The sequence below is a fragment of the Sturnira hondurensis genome, unplaced genomic scaffold (genome assembly GCF_014824575.4).
Source record: "Sturnira hondurensis isolate 20B ecotype Veracruz unplaced genomic scaffold, ASM1482457v3 Scaffold0010128, whole genome shotgun sequence".
NCBI lineage: Eukaryota > Metazoa > Chordata > Mammalia > Chiroptera > Phyllostomidae > Sturnira > Sturnira hondurensis.
Genome location: NW_028082759.1, coordinates 40,599,224 through 40,615,618, shown reverse-complemented (window position 1 = coordinate 40,615,618; position 16,395 = coordinate 40,599,224). Strand labels below are relative to the sequence as shown.

The 16,395-nt window shown below is 39.6% G+C and overlaps 1 protein-coding gene across 2 annotated transcripts in view; it reads right to left on the bottom strand.

Moving 5' to 3' along the window:
- Positions 1-9,056, bottom strand: part of DPY19L4 (dpy-19 like 4) — a 69,967-nt gene extending 60,911 nt beyond the window's left edge. For both annotated transcript variants that reach the window (XM_037058751.1, XM_037058752.1), the window contains exons 1-2: positions 8,933-9,056; positions 1,585-1,695 (exon numbers count right to left, since the gene is read on the bottom strand). In XM_037058751.1, coding sequence (XP_036914646.1) covers positions 1,585-1,695; positions 8,933-8,948 — 127 coding nt within the window. In that variant the 5' untranslated portion in view covers positions 8,949-9,056. The remainder of the gene's footprint in view (positions 1-1,584; positions 1,696-8,932) is intronic.
- Positions 9,057-16,395: the final 7,339 nt, after the last annotated feature.

The window sequence follows — 16,395 nt, the reverse complement described above, 5'->3', positions numbered from 1 at the left end:
ACAGAAGGCCTGCCACTGCTTTGCTAAGAAAGGCCTGTTTGCCCAGGCTGGGTGGCTCAGTTGGGTGGAGCACTGCCCCATACACCAAGAGGCTGCAGGTTCAATCCCTGGCCAGGACACATACCTAGGTTGCAGGTTTGATTCCTGGCTGGGGCATTAACAGGAGGCAATCAATCAATGTTTCTTTCTCTCTTGTCTCGATAAAATCAATGAACATGTATTTGTTCACTGTAAGAAATCATAGCTGTGGTAATAATCATAGATATCAATGACTCTATTCCGAGACCTGTGAGTCCTTCAACTAATCTCGGAACATGGAGGTGGTCTTGGGAACCCATGACACAAAACAGATAACTTGTTATTTTAATAGGTCTCTGGATCAGAGTGAGTCATCATGAATCCTGATATAGACAAGACGACCTTGGGCTTCAAGACTGATATTATGACTGGGTAAGTGTCTGCTTGGGGTAGTGAGGGTGGCAAATATTCTTTGTCTGAGAGAGAGAAGAAAATATTTATGGCCAAAAAGACAGAATATGGTAGACTGCTATTATTGCAAACTATCTGGCCTTTCCTATAAAAGGATTCCTCATCCCTGCCTACTACCTAGTGACTTGCGATGCTTCCCTGTAGTCAGAGTATACCTACTTCTCCATTCCATTTTCTGGACTGATTATATGACTTGCTTGGGCCAATTAAATATGAATACAAGTGTCAGTGTGCCAATTCAGCAGAAACTTCAAGAGGCACTACACGGCCCTGGCCAGTTAGCTCAGTTGGTCAGGGCATTATCTCGATGAGCCAAGGTTACTGGTTCAATTCCCGGTCAAAGCACATACAGGAATCAACCAATGAGTGAATGGATGAGTGTGGAACAAGTTGTTTCTCTTTCTCTCTCTCTCTCTCTCTCTCTCTCTCCCCCCCCCCACCCCCTACACTTCCTTTCTCTATAACATCAATGAAAACTTTTTTTAAGTTGAAAAAAAATACCAAGACTCTCTAGTATATTTAAAATATGCTTTCATTAAAAGAAAAAACACTTGCCCTGGCTGGTGTGACTCAGTGGATTGAGTGCTGGTCTGCAAACCAAAAGGTCTCTGGTTTGATTCCCAGTCAAGGCACATGCCTGGGTTGTGAGCCAGGTCCCCAGTAGGGGGCACACAAGAGGCAACCACACATTGATGTTTCTCTCCCTCTTTCCTTCCCTTCTCCTCTCTCTAAAAAGAAATGAATATTTTTAAATAAATAAAAAAATTTTAAAAACCCACTTAATTAAAAAAGAGGCACTGCATGACTCTGCCTGTTCTCCTGCTCTTTCCCTTGGTCATAAGAAACACGTCCTGCACAGGGGTTGCTCCCTTGTGACACATAAGGCTCCATCAGCCTACTGCAGCCACACATGCGTGGCTGTAAATGAGTGAGATTTAGAGACTGTTCTACAGTAAACCCTAATGAAAGGTGACTGGTATTACCACATCTTAATTAGAAAACTGTTTATGCATTTAAAATAATATGAAACACATTCCTCAGCATAACTGTATTTTTGCAGTATCATTAAAACTCCAACCAATCAATCTGACTTACATTTTGGAGCTCTTTCAGGAATTGAAGTGTTATTAATTTTCTCTTCTTTGGCAGAGTCTTTATTTTCTGAAGACTTTGGTTTTTTTCTTTGGCGCAGTTCTGTAGCTGGTCCTTAAAATATTTGAAAAGTTATTGCAACATGTATCACATCATTGTCTGTATCCCAAATGATTTACTTTTATTATACTAAGGCAAAAGTCACACAAAGACCAAAGATAGCATTTTCCATAATTTGAGCACTCACCACAAAACTATTTTTCCTACAAACCAAAAGACAACATAGGTTCTGCCTCCAGCTTGTGCTTTCAGAGTCCCATCAATAAACTAATGAACTCTTCTCCTGAAATGACACTAATTTGAAAATATCCCCAAATAAGTAAACTCTTTTCCATAATGATTGAAAAACAAACTATTCTATAATAAGTTAGCTTATTATTCTAGTTACCTACAAGCTACATGCACAATTCATGGGTTGAAAATATAAAATACAATTCATCATAAAGCTGTATTTTTTTATTGTTGACACTGTTGGTGCCCCCCATTTCTCCTTTGATCCCCTCCACCAGCTCCCACCCCCAGCATTCATCACATTGTTGTCTGTATCCATGGGTTATGCACATGTGCATGTATGTTCTCTGGCTAATGTCTTCCAGTCCCCCCACTGTCCTCCGCTCTGAGATCTGTCAGTCTGTTCCATGTATCCATGCCTCTGGTTTTATTTTATCAGTTTATTTTGTTTGTTAGATTTCACACCATACTAGGGCAAGGGAAACGAGAAAAAAAAATTTTAAATGGGACCACATCCAACTAAAAAGCTATGCACAGCAAAAGAAACCATCAACAAAATGAAAATGGAACCCACTGTATAGGAGAATATATTCACCAATGATACATCTAATAAGGGGTTAATTACCAAAACATATAAAGAACTTATATGGGGTGGAGGAGTAAAGAGGTGGAGGAATCAAGCAAAAAAGAAAAAGAATTCATGGCCATGGACAACAATATAGAGATTGTGGGGGGTGGAGTTGGGTAGAGGGGGAATGGGTAAAGGGGGGGATAAATGGTAATGGAACAAAATACACAGAAAAATGAACTATTCAAAAAAAGTTTATACAACCCAACAGGAGGAATACAAATAGCCAAATTTAAAAATGGGTGAAGTGCCCTGGCCAGTGTAGCTCAGTTGTTTAGAGCATCATCCCACACATCAAAAGGTCGAGAGTTGGATTCCTGGTCAGAGCACATGCCGGGGTTGTGACTCGATCCCCAGTGAGGGCACATACAAAAGAAAAGCCCATCAATGTTTCTCTCTCACATCAATATTTTTTTCTCTCTCTCCCTTCCCCTCTTCCTAAAATCAACAAGCATGTCTTCAGGTGAGGATTAAAAAAAACAGGCAAAGGACCTGAATAGACACTTCTCCAAAGAAGGCATACAAATGGCCAATAGACATATGAAAAAATGAATAATGTCACTAATCATCACAGAGATGCACATTAAAACTACAGTGAGGTATTATCTCACACCTGCCAGAATGGCAACCATCAATAAATCAACAAACAAGTGCTGGTGAGGATGTGGAGAAAAGGGAACCCTAGTGTACTACTGGTGGGAATGCAGACTGGTGCAGCCATTGTGGAAAACAGTACGGAGTTTCCTCAAAAAACTAAAAATCACACTGCTGTTTGACCCAGTAATCCCACTTCTGGGAATATATCCTGAGAATCCTGAAACACCATTCAGAAAGAATACATACACCATTATGTGTATAGCATCATTATTTACAACAGCCAAGATCTGGAAACAGCCCAAGTGCCCATCAATAGATGAGTAGATAAAAAAGATATGGTACATTTACACAATGGAATACTACACAGCTCTAAAAAACAAAGGAACTCTTATCCTTTGCAACAGCATGGATGACATGGAGATTATGCTAAGCAAAAATAAACCAGTCAGAGGAAGACAAATACCACATGATCTCACTCATATACTTCACTTTTTTAATGATCCTTAAAGTTCTGCAGAATTTTGCATTGCTGTGGTGTCATTTTCATTCAGTAGCCTTATAGGTCTAAGTATGAGAAAGTAGGCTGAACCCTGACTAGTATGGCTCAGTTGGATGGGCATAATCACACAAAGTAGAAAGGTCACCAGTTCACTTCCCAGTCAGGGCAAATGGCCGGGACTGGGTTGTGCATTCATTCCCTGGATGGAGTGTGTACGAAAGGTAATTGACCAATGTTTCTATCCCTCTTTCTCCCTTCCCCTCTCTCTAAAAATAAAGTTAAAAAAAAGAAAATAGGCTGAGCCTATAAATATTTCTTTATTTGGGAAATCTCAGAAAATTTCCCAATATTAGACTATCTACTCTTGATATATCCAATACAAAAAATGTAATGCAGAAACTACTTTCAAGCCAGTAAACTAAATCCCAAACTAAACAGGAATGTACAATATTCAATGTAACTACTCTTCTTCCTTAGAATTCTCTTATGGGGTAGACTTTGCTATTATGCAGTTATAGAGTGTCCTGTCAAGTTTATAAGGTGGTACAAGAACTTATCTCCTTCTTAGAGAAATAAAGGAGAGTTTTTCTTTCTGTGATGACTTTAGGCTATGAAATATGGACCTAAAGAGGAGTAAAAAAAAAAGGAAAAATGAATTAGCTACTGTTGCTAATTAAATGGATTGTTCTCTGACTGTAGAAAATGAATAAAATAAATGCACTTTAAAATAGCATCAAAGTAAACGTATGTTTGCCACAATATCTTTAAATGCTGGCATAGTGGAAAAAATACTGTGTATTTTGTGGATTAAGTTTGACTAGTCTAGGGATTTAGAAGAACATACATAAAGGATACATGGACAACAACTGAGAAGGGTGGAAATGGGAGGGAGGGATGAGCACAAGGGTGGGATGGGATGGGAGTAATAGACAGAAAACTATACTTGAAAAATAATTTTTTAAAAATCATAAAATGTAAAAAAAAGTTTGACTAGTCTAATTTTTAACCATTTCTGTATTATTGTTTATTGTGTAGTCATGTTAAGTAACAAAGCTACTGAATACACTAGAAAATGACATTAGTAGAAAAACCACACTGTGAATTGAGGTTTTTTGCATACAAATCTGAGTCAAAAATTAGTATTATATTCCTTCTTCATGCTGCCCCTCTAATTTTCACTTTGTTGGGGTTAAAGCAAAAATTAGAATTGGTCAACAAGAATGAAGATTTATGTAAAGCCAAATAAAGTCTTCAGATGCAAGTTATTATTTTTAATTTTATTCAGCAAGCACACAAGGAAAAAATAACCACAAGAAGTTTACTTAGTAGTTACACATGCATGTTAAACACATTAATAGTATTAGAGTTAAAAATTTTAATTGGGTAATTCCAGAAATCAAATTAACAGATACATTGAGGTAGTTCACAAATGAATGTGACCAATGTGTTAGGTAGGTCTTCTTTATTAGACAGAGTCTAAAAGCACACATTTAACATAAAGATAAAATGAGAAGGGGGTATTCACATAAAAAAGTGTTCTTTGCAAAAAGCTATAATTTTTCTTCTCTTTATTTATTCCTTAAAAAATAAGTCACATTACAGGGACTTTAATAAGGTATTCTCTGTGCACACAAATGGGTTTTTATTTGTACAAGTACAGTTTATACAAAAATTTTCCAAATCTCAATTTCCAAAATAATTTATGAAATACGCAAATCTTAACAGTCATCTCTCAAGAATCTATATTAATAATAATAAAGTGCATACAAATAAATACACTTAAAGGATCTATAATGCTTTATTTTTCTATATTCTAAAATGCCTTACATTTTAGGATATTATTTAATAAGTTTTCCAAAGGGAAAAACATTACCATATGAAATGCACACACTGATATAAACACATGCCAATTTCAATGAAATTAAGTTGTAAAAACAAAAAGTACAACTTGGGAAATACAGCATTCATTTTAACCAATCGCTTCAACCTGGTCCCTAAAACTAGTTTTGTTGCCTGTCACAAAGTAACAAATATGATTAGATGCCACTTGCACCTTGTTTTCTTTATATTGACCTCATAACTTAATGATTGATAAGCAAAGCCAAGACTCTATAAATGGATAACAAAGGCTCACGCAGTGGACAAACTAGATGATTAATTCCGATAGAAAAGCTCTAGCATAGAATTCAAGTTTTCTCTCACTACTTCATATTTTCAGCATGGCAAAGAAAAAGTCAAACTAAATGAAAATGACAACATAGCCACAAAAATAACTCACCAGAATTCTGGTCCAGTGATCTGCACATGAGACAGTAGGGCTACAAAGAGCCTTGCAAATGCCTATCCAGTTTATACACAGCAATTTCCAAGAGAAGTTGCTCTATTCAAGGTTGTCACTTCTTTCTTTGCTCTACCATTTCTTTCAGGAAGCATATACATCCTGACCCTCTATATCATCAAGGAAGACATTTTGGGGGGAGATAAGATTCCTAAACATTATTTACTTAAGAGAAAAACTGGGACAATGAAGAGGATCCAAGTGAACATTAATAAGCAAAAAGGAATTTAGAGAACATGTAGAAACAAGTAAAATTAGTCTGATTTTAATACAGTGAATACAAGAGAACATGTATATTTTAAAAAGTATTATCACATAAATGTAAAACATTCAGAATGCCTGGCACACAGACATGCTTGCTATAAATATCATTACTAGAATTATTATAATAGCTGAGAATTTAATTATTCATTCTTCACCATTACATCCCTGTACCTACCATAGTAGGGGCCCAAATATTTATGGAACTTTAAAATGTGTTGAATAAAACTATATTTTAAATAAACTGCAATACATTATGTTTCATATAAGATGTACTTAATTGCTTTGAAATATCTGTAATTCTATAACCAAAAATCATTTTTCACTTTTTATCACATGAGTAAACTTCACAAAATGGTATGGTTTTATTAACTGATTCTACATCATATCTATTTAATTAGGTATAACTATAATATCCTAAAACAATTCTTATTTTATATGATATATAATATTAAAAACTTTTAATACCCTGGATTAATGTTTCTAGGCTTTAACTTAGAGATTTTCAACCTTTTTCATCTCATAGCACACGTAAACTAATTACTAAAATTCTGCAACACCAAAAATATATTTTTTTCAATCTTACAAAAAAATTAAGTATAATTTGAACCCACGCACACTGGACAGCTAATGTGTTGGCATTGTCATTTTTTTTATTTGACCATCTAAAGGAAAAGAGGTCAGTGCTCCTAACTAAATAGTCAGGTATTGTATATTTTAAAAATTCTAACAGGCTGACAGTGACCAGAGGGGAGAGGAGAGGGAATTTAAGGGGAAATAGGGGAGGGATTTAGAGGACCATATATAAAGGATACATGGACAACAACTGAGAAGGGTGGAAATGGGAGGGAGGGGGGAGCACGGGGGTGGGATGGGATTGGAGTAATAGACAGAAAACTGTACTTGAAAAATAATTAAATTAAAAAATTGGAAAAAAAATTCTCACAGCACATCGGTTGAAAATCGCTGATTTAACTTAAGCATGGAAGCACACACGTGAGGTTATCAACCTACCCCCACAGATTTGCAATTTGTCAGAAAAAGGAAAAAAATCAAGAAATGTTTTAAATAATATGCTGCAACCAAAGTTAAAACCAAGGCAACAAATGGAATGACATTCTTCCTTACCAACCACATACAGTTTTTCTAAAATAAGATTTTATTTATTTATCTTTAGAGGGGAAGGGAAGGAGAGAGGAAGAGAAATAGCAATGTATGGTTGTTTCTCCTGTGTCCCCTGCTGGGAACTGTCCTGCAGCCGAGGCCTGTGCCCTGACTGGGAATCCAACCGTGATCCTTTGGTTCGCAGGCCCATGCTGAATACACTGAGCTACACCAGCCAGGGCCAGTTTTATTTTTGAAGCTGCTTTTACGTAGAGCGTCTTAAATTTGGATCAGTTTTAACACTGAAAACTCAAGGGAGAGAAGGCAAATGTGAAGCCAGTGTGAGCATAGGGACCAGACAGTTGTTGCAGAGCAGCAAACACTGCTTACAATCAACTTTTTTTAAAAATTTTTATTTCTTTTTAGAGAGGGGGGAAGGGTAGGAGAAAGAGAGGGAGTGAAACATCAGTGTGTGGATGCCTCTCACATGGCCCCTACTGGGGACCTTGCCCCGCAACCCAGGCATATGCCCTGACTGGGAATCCAACCGCGATCCTTTGGTTCACAGCCCACGCCCAATTCACTGAGCTACACCAGCCAGGGCATACAATCAACTTTTTAAAATTTGCTTTCCACTAAACATTTTTGGCTATGAAACAAAAGAAATTTTATTTCCGAATATCACATGAATGTAAAAGAAAGACCAGGCATCTGATTATTACACTTTCTTCTTGCACTTTTGGTTCAATAAAGCTTCAATCTAAATACGGCATATTCAAAACTACATTCAATAGGGTAAAGTCATATTTTCCACCAAAATGAAAACTGTTTAGTCAAGTGACACCATCATATAAACCTATCTGTTCCTGAAACTAGTACAGGTATCATTGTTATTATGCCATGCATGCTTCCTATAATAGCTATCACTAAGTTCTTTCCAATGCCCCATTTTTCTCTCGTATCTATCATTTTGTATGAGTAAATACTGCTGAAAAGGATTAATTTCTTTGCCCTGCAGGGGCATGGAAAAGCTTTCTCCACCTCACCCACTTTCACACTCAAAGCACTCCTGGTCTCCTAATTCCCAACTATTTAGCCCTTCTACTTTTGCCATCTCCACCTACCGTGTAAGTGAACTTGGCCTTCTTCAGTTTCTGCTAGTTCACCCCCTCCCAATTCACCTTCCCACGTTTATTCCACATCGCTGCCTCTTTTTTGCGATGTGGAATAAACGTGGGAAGATCCCCCACCCTCCGCGTGGGGGTCCGCTCACCCGGTGATTTTGTCTGTATCCAAAGCCCCCTATAGAGCGCACTCAGAATGAAGCGCATCTGGTTAGACAACTATCACTTTCAAACAGGCACTCAGTGCTTAAACCTTCACCCTCTAAAACTTTGTCCCCCCACCCCGTGCATTCGCTGCTCACAGCCCCCACTCTCAACCACTCCAACAGCTTTTGCTTTTCCTACCCGATTCCAAACTTTCTTGCCACCTCTGCCAACAAAACTTGGGGTCATCCACTCCGCTTCCTCTGAATTTCTCCACACCTCCCTTCTTCGCCCCGCTCTTTCCCGCCCGCCCGGCGCGGCCGCCAGCAGCCCAGAGGGTCCCCCTTGCGCCCCTGGCCTGTCACCTTCTTCCTCCGCCATCGCTTCTGCGGGGCCCGGGGCTTCGGCGCGTCGGTGATCACCCGCCCTCCGCGTCGTCGAACCCCTGGGTCACCCAGGGCCCACTCCCAGCCACCGCCGCCGCGCCCCCACTTCCTGACCCGGCCCCCTCCGGTGTCTCCGCCAACCGCGTCCCCCACGGGCGGCCCGGGAACCAGAGTGCCGGGAGTGCAGAGCGGCGGGCGTGTTAGACTGATGCGCACGAGCCTGCGCCGGCAGGAAGGTGACTAGACGCTCGGGCACCGCCCACCGCCGGCGCTGCCTGCCGGCTCGGGAGACTAGGAGGCTAGTGGCCCTGCGGCAGCCCCTCCCCCTGACGTCCTTACCAAAAGGGTAGGAGCTCCAGCGTGCTTTCCGACTTTTGGGATTGGGTGCGGGGAGGCAGAGTATATTGTCCAGATCCTTCCGGATCCAGCCTTCGTTTCCGCCCCGGGTTACAGAAAGGGAATAGGTCCAGCAGGGTGTAGGTCGTAAGCGTGGTTATAGATAAAACTGGAACCGCGGACTCCTGCCTTCTGAGCGCAGCAGAACACTCATTATGGGTTGGAACTTAGGTTTAGTAGGCCGCTTGACCACCACAAGAAAGAAGTGTGTTCTTGGACCTTAGTGTTTTTAACCACCCAAACTTGTTAACCAAGTACATTTGCATTTTGTGATATTAGTTTTTAAAACAATACTATCGTTTATGCAGGCGGGAAGGTGCTTTTAGATATTCCACAGCAATGGAACATACTTCGAACTTGTTAAACTGTTTATGCCTTCACTTTTATTATATATGATCTTCTCAGACAAATACCAGGACCTTCCCCCCAACAGTACTTCGAAATAAATTTAGGGATTGACAAAATGCCCATTTTAGACCAAGAGAAAAAAAAGCATAAGAACTCACTGGGGTCATGGGGTAATTCTGAATGGACCATTCTTAGGCAGCAAAATTCTCCTAATAGCACCTTTGTCAAGATAGGATATTTGGGGAGCAAGCTATCAGTTTTCAGTACTGTGCAAAAACAGTTCCAGGAACTTTTTTTTTTTATGCCTCTGGTTGCCTGCAAATATGTTGTCTTGCTCTCAAGCAACATTTAGCACGAGTTAGGGACACCGTGAAGTAATAGTGTCAACAATAAAAGAAAGGGAGAAAGAAAAGAAACATCGTGGCAGTGTTTTCAGAAAATACCCCAGTTCAAAAGCAGAGCGAACAACGTATGGGCGTTGAAAACTCCAAAACATGACAGGGCCCATAGACGTGAGCAGAAGATACCAGTGTCCTGCTTATCAGATAAGCTACGGCAAGAGCTCCACCTCATGGGAGAACAACACAGTGGCCACTGAGGACCACTGTCTTCCAACTCAAGGGTCTTAGGGTGATGTCCATTCCTCCTATAGTTCCTTCATAATCACCTCAAGGTGTCTGATGGACTTAATTATAAATTTGCCTTTTCTATACAGTAATGGCTGAAGAGAACAAATAGCTTCTCATGAAAATATGAAAGAGACAATTATCCAGTCTTTAGACAGAAATCGGTGGAATGGTGATTGTATTCCCTAGTAGACACATTCTTGCTTTGACCCCAAAACCTCCACATAAGGGTAAGAGACTGGATCCTTCTATTCCTGGACCAGTATAATTTTGATATGAGAGGTAATAGGCCATTTTTTATTCAAAATATGTACTTCATTCAAAAATACAGAATCCTAACTGTTCATGGCATTGCCTTGCATTAAGCATTATAGCTGACATTTCCGTAGGCTATCCCATAATTCCAAATGACCAACTGCTCCCAGATGGTAATGCATATAGCTAGTGGACACGTGGTCATGAGATACCTTCTGATTATAACGTGGCTGTCACTGCAAACCATGGGCTTCTAGTTTCCAGTCCAAGTTTTGAAGGGTCATTTTATTACCCTTTACCACATCTTGACCAATCCTAACACCTCACATTTTCTCAAATGGTCTTTTATTGAAAAGAACAATATGCTTTCTGCTCCCTTTAGAAGTTTGAGGAGCCCTTCTGGGTGCTGTGGATAGTTTTAGGAAGTGTTATGAAATGTTCTTTAAGAAGTTAAGTCTTTAGAAAATGTAAGTTAAGAGGTTGTTGTGGTAAACTGGGTAAGAGATGAAGCTTGGCATAAGACAGTAGAAATAAAAATGTTCAAGGAGAGTGAACTCAAAAATTGCTGGAGGTAAAAATCTACAAGTCCTGATGACAAACTGGTTGTGATAAATGAGTTGAAGATGATTCTTGAGGTTCCTATCTTAAAATTAATCGTGTGCTTTCTGTCACAATGCATTGCCAGGGTACAAGAAGAATATAAAGCTACAGAGGACTTAACTACTTGAAACCAAAAAAATACAGGCAAAGGCTCTTTCAAATATATTCTGCTGTCAAAGGCTTCATCTCATCAGTAACGAGATGATTAATGTGAAATCCTTGTATAGTTCAGTTTTGCTTCTATTAAAGATAAGGAATTTTGCTTCATCTTTATTATGTGATAAAATCTTAATTATTCATTGGTTAACAACACCTTTATATTATTTTTCAATCTCCTGTGTGAAGTCTGAACCAAATGTGATTTGTCTTTGAAAACTCGTAACACCCTTACCGCCCTTACATTCCAGCTTGTATTTTGGTCATGTTTTTTCTTCATTCTTTTAACTCTTTGAAAACACACTGTAGGCAAGTACTTTGAGAACTGACTTAAGTTGTTGATAATAGTAAACATTAGCTGTGGGTGCGGCTTAGAAGACCAACATGATAAGTTGTATACTTTCCACTATCCATGAGAACTATCGTTTGATTTGAGGCTATTTTGTTTTAGTTTGTCGCTAGTTCTAATTATGACTATGGGTTAATGGGGCTTTTCCCCTATACCTTTTCTGCAAAAAGGCGGGTAAAGGGTACATTGTAATTGCTCCCACCAAGCAGGCCTCACTTGTTCCTCATTATTTGAAGCTGTGTTTCAGTGCCTCCTGAATACATTTGCCCTATTACCACACATCATAAGAGTCTGCTGTCTTCCTTTTCCACTGACTGGGAGGGCTACAAGTATACAAACCGAGTCAGCCTTGGACTACGTAATCTTCCCAATGTGCATTCTATTTAAATATTTTTGTCAAACATCGGTGGCATTTTATTAAGGAAGTTTCTATGTATTACATAGGTATTAACTTTCCTTCTCTCATCACCCCCCTAAAAAAGTCAAAATGAGTTCTAAAAAACTTAACATATAGAATCCCTTAGTTCTTCTAAAATCCTATGTTTTAAAAAAGTTTAAGTGGTACTTCTTTATGAGAATACTGCTTTTTAAGGCGAATTTATAGTCTGTTCTTATACTCACTAGATTTCTACTTGCTGGGGGGGAAATGGTCAGTGCTTCTGCTTGCTTTTAGTAAATTCATTTCTTTTTTTAAAATTTATTTATCTTTAGAGGGGAAAGGAAGGAGAGAAGGAGAGAAATAGCAATGTATGGTTGCCTCTCGTGAGTCCCGTGTTGGCAACTGGCCTGCAACCCAGGCATGTGCCCTGACTGGGAATGGAACCGTGATCATGTGGTTCGCAGGCCTGTGCTCAATCCACTGAGCTACACCAGCCAGGGCAGTAAATTCATTTCTTGATTATCACATGGTACCATTCCCCATTTGACACCTTCTTAGAAACTTGACTGTTGAATGTGTTTTTTATTTGGCAAAAACCCAATGAGGCTTTGCGTGAGATATCTAAGGGTCAGAAACAGCAGTATTGTATGTACTAGTTGGGAAGGAAAATATGTAGAGAGATGCAGACATTCCCAGGATAAACAAATGTAGGAGACTGAAATAGGGTGTGCCCAGAGTTCAGAAGGCTGATAGATACTACTTGATTTTGAATTCTGCAGCAGTCAGCCACCAAAGACTGCAATGTACTGAATATAAACCTCTGTAAAAAGAAGTTTGGTTGGGCACAGCAAAATGATGGAGTTGGCTTCATTTTGTTCCAAGTGTATCAGACACACAAGAAGGAGCAGTATGGGTTGTCTGCAGTGAGCAGTAACCTGAGTATGACCATGCATGGGCATTTCTGCAAATGTTCTGTCCACTTAGGCTCTCAGAGAAAAGAAGCATCATATTAAAACACACCTCCATCTCTAAAACACCTCCTAAGCTTCACGATTTGCCAGGCCAAATGAAGTTTAGAGTTATGTGCCCTTCTAGGTCATCTGGAAGCTGATTTGCTGGGACATTCCAGGAGAACTTGTGTGCCCAAGAGAACAGCAACACTACCCAGAAGTGTATGCCTTGATGATCTTCACATCATCCGCAGGGCGGGCCTGGGAGTTTGTTCCCACAATTCCTACTCGATACACCATTCCTATACCCTGACACACATGGCCAAAATGGTGCGTTTGCCATCAAGCCACTGGATGGGAGCTAGGGTCACAAAGAACTGGCTTCCACTGGTGTCTGTCCCTGCATTGGCCACTGTGAGAGTTCCAGCCTCTGTGAAGTTCATCTTCGAACCGCTTGCAAAAGGTAGATGTACCACTTTAACCAGTCCCTGTTGCATCACCAGCCTGGATCATGAAGTCTTCAATAGTTCTGTGGGATTTGGTACCATTGTAGTAACCTCCATGAGCTAACTCCACAAAGTTCTTACAGGTCTTTGGAGCATGCCTCCAGTACAGCCCCAACACAATGGCCCCCAAAGCTGGGCTCCAAGTATACATTGGGCAGGGGGCGGAGGTGGAGGGGTTGGGGAGTGAAGTAGGTGAGGGGTGAGGTAGGGGTAGGGGAGAGCCGGTGGAATCTTTCTCCAGCCAGGACATTTTCTTAAGTAGAGGTTTCCTAGAGTTAAAACTCCTCTAGGAAAAGATTTTTAGCCAGATTTCTCATATGAAATAATACTCATAAATAAAGCAAAGCATTATTGGTACTAAGTGGCCTGTAACTGAGATTTTCCCAGGCAAAGATTCCATTTTAGTACCAAGTCCTTCTTCTTCTTTCAGAGAGCAAGCCCTCCAAATATTTATGAAAGTGAGTTGAGTTGAATTGAATTATATTAGAGTTGCCAAATAAAACATAAAACACTTTGCTATAAAATATCCCATGCAACATTTGGACCATATTTATACTAAAAATTATTTGTTATTTATCTGAAATTCCCATTAAATTGAGTATCCTATTTTTCCTTTTGGTTTATTTATTTTTGCTAATTCTGTCAACCCTATTTGTAGATTGAGATTGCCCCAGTGGAAGCCACTTAGCATTGATTACTCTCAGGCCTTTTGGGCACAGGTAAATAAAAGATTTAATTCTTTCTTATGACAGAGGGAAGGCAGTTAGACAGCAGGTGGACCCTTGGTACCGTCCTGGAGCAGCCAGTGCAGATGACTTACCAGGCATATCGATACCTGCGCTGGTGGGGACTAGTTACACTTCCAAATTAAAGGTCTCATGTGTGTGTATGTATGTATGTATGTATATATATATATATATATATATATATATATATATATATAATTTATTTATTTTTAGACAGAGGGGAAGGGGGGAGAGAGGGAGAGAAACATCAATGTGTGATCAATGTGTAGTTGCAGGCCTGCAACCCAGGCATGCGCCCTGACTGGGAATCGAACCAGTGACCCTTTGGTTTGCAGGCCAGTGCTCAATCCACTGAGGTACACCAGCCAGGGCTGTACCTTAAATTTAAGGTATCTTAAAACCAAAATAGCACAATGATTTTGGAGGAAAAATGTTTCCCACCAAAATTATGCCTTATCAACAACAATTTCTGTGTAACCAATTTTAAAAAGTTTTTTTAATGTAATATAGTTTAAAAACTAATTTATGTGTAAGGGACATTGCTATGATTTTTTTTAATACAGTAAAAAAAAAAAACCTTGTGCATCAACTATGTCAATTCAAAAGTAATTAAAAATTTTTTTTAAATGTATCTTTTAGAGGGGAAGGGAAGGAGAGAGAGGGAGAAATATCAATGTATGGTTGCCTCTGGTGTGTCCCCTGCTGGGAACTGGCCTGCAACCCAGGCACGTGCCCTGACTGGGAATCTAACCTCGATCGTGTGGTTCACAGGCCCGTGCTCAATCCACTGAGCTACACCAGCCAGGGCTTCAAAAGTAATTTTTAAAAATCTTGTGAAAATCCTGGATAAGCACTTTGACTGAGAATAGGCCCCAAGAAACTATACTACATATCCAGTAGATGGCAGAAGCTGAAATCATCATGCTTAGGTAAGTTTCAGCCAACTCTCTTTGGATAAGTACAATGTTAAATTTTGAATATTTTTTTTTAAATATTTTATTTATTTATTTATTTTTAGACGGGAAGGAGAGAGGGAGAGAAACATCAATGTATGGTTGCCTTTTGTGCATCCCCTGCTGGTAGTTAGCCTGCAAGGAACCGGTTTGCAACCCAGGCATGTGCCCTGACTGGGAATCGAACCGCGATCGTCTGGTTCGCAGGCTCGCACTCAATCCACTGAGCTACGCCAGCCAGGGCAAATTTTGAATATTTTAAAAATAATGCTAAAGAAAAACAAATTTTACTCTTTAATAACATTTAAACTTATAAAAAATTTTAAAAGAAAACTATAGAATCACATTAGATTTCACCTGCAGGAACAAATATAAATTTATTTGTTCAACACATGTCACATATATTGCAAGCCCTGGCGAGTCACTAAGGATACAGTGGGAAGGAAGGTACTGTGGGAGCTGAAAAAAAAATTAGAAAATTTTTCTCCCACCTTCTAAGTTCTAGCTGGGCTAATAGTCATATTAACAGAGACAAACGAGAAAAATCAGAAACTTAAAAATGTGCATGGGAATTCACATAAGCATGAAAATTCCAAAGACAGGCAACATTGGGTATATAGGACATTTTGGGCAAAGGGGGAAATGAGGCATTAGAGTTCAGAAGTGAGAACAGGTGATTTACAGGTGACTGAGGAAGAGCAGAACATACATGGCAAAAAAAATTCTTCTAGGCAACTCAGAAACAGTGGGACACAGGGAGACCTCGCTAACTGGCCCCCGCCCAAAGCCCTCTTATTTACCTTACTTACTTCAAATTAGGCTAAGGCATTCATCCTAAGATTAAGAAGCAGGTTTTTCTATTTGAATCTCTGGGGCAGGGAAGTGGGGAGGGCCAACGGTTCTTTGAGTCTTGTTTCTTTGCGAACAGCTTAAAATCAATATCCCAAAAGGCAGCTTTGGTTCCTTTCAATACACACTGCCCTGAAGGGAGTTACAATATGGGGAAGTTGTTTACAGGGAGATCTTACTGAGTCCAGTGAGTCAGAAGAGGCCTTCGTCAGAAAAAATAAGGTTTCTGAGTAGCAGTTAGTGAAAAGGAGTAACGGGGATGGGGCAGAATGATGTTTCAGGCAGAGGACACGAAGACTAAAACACTCATTCCTGCAAAAAAACTGGAA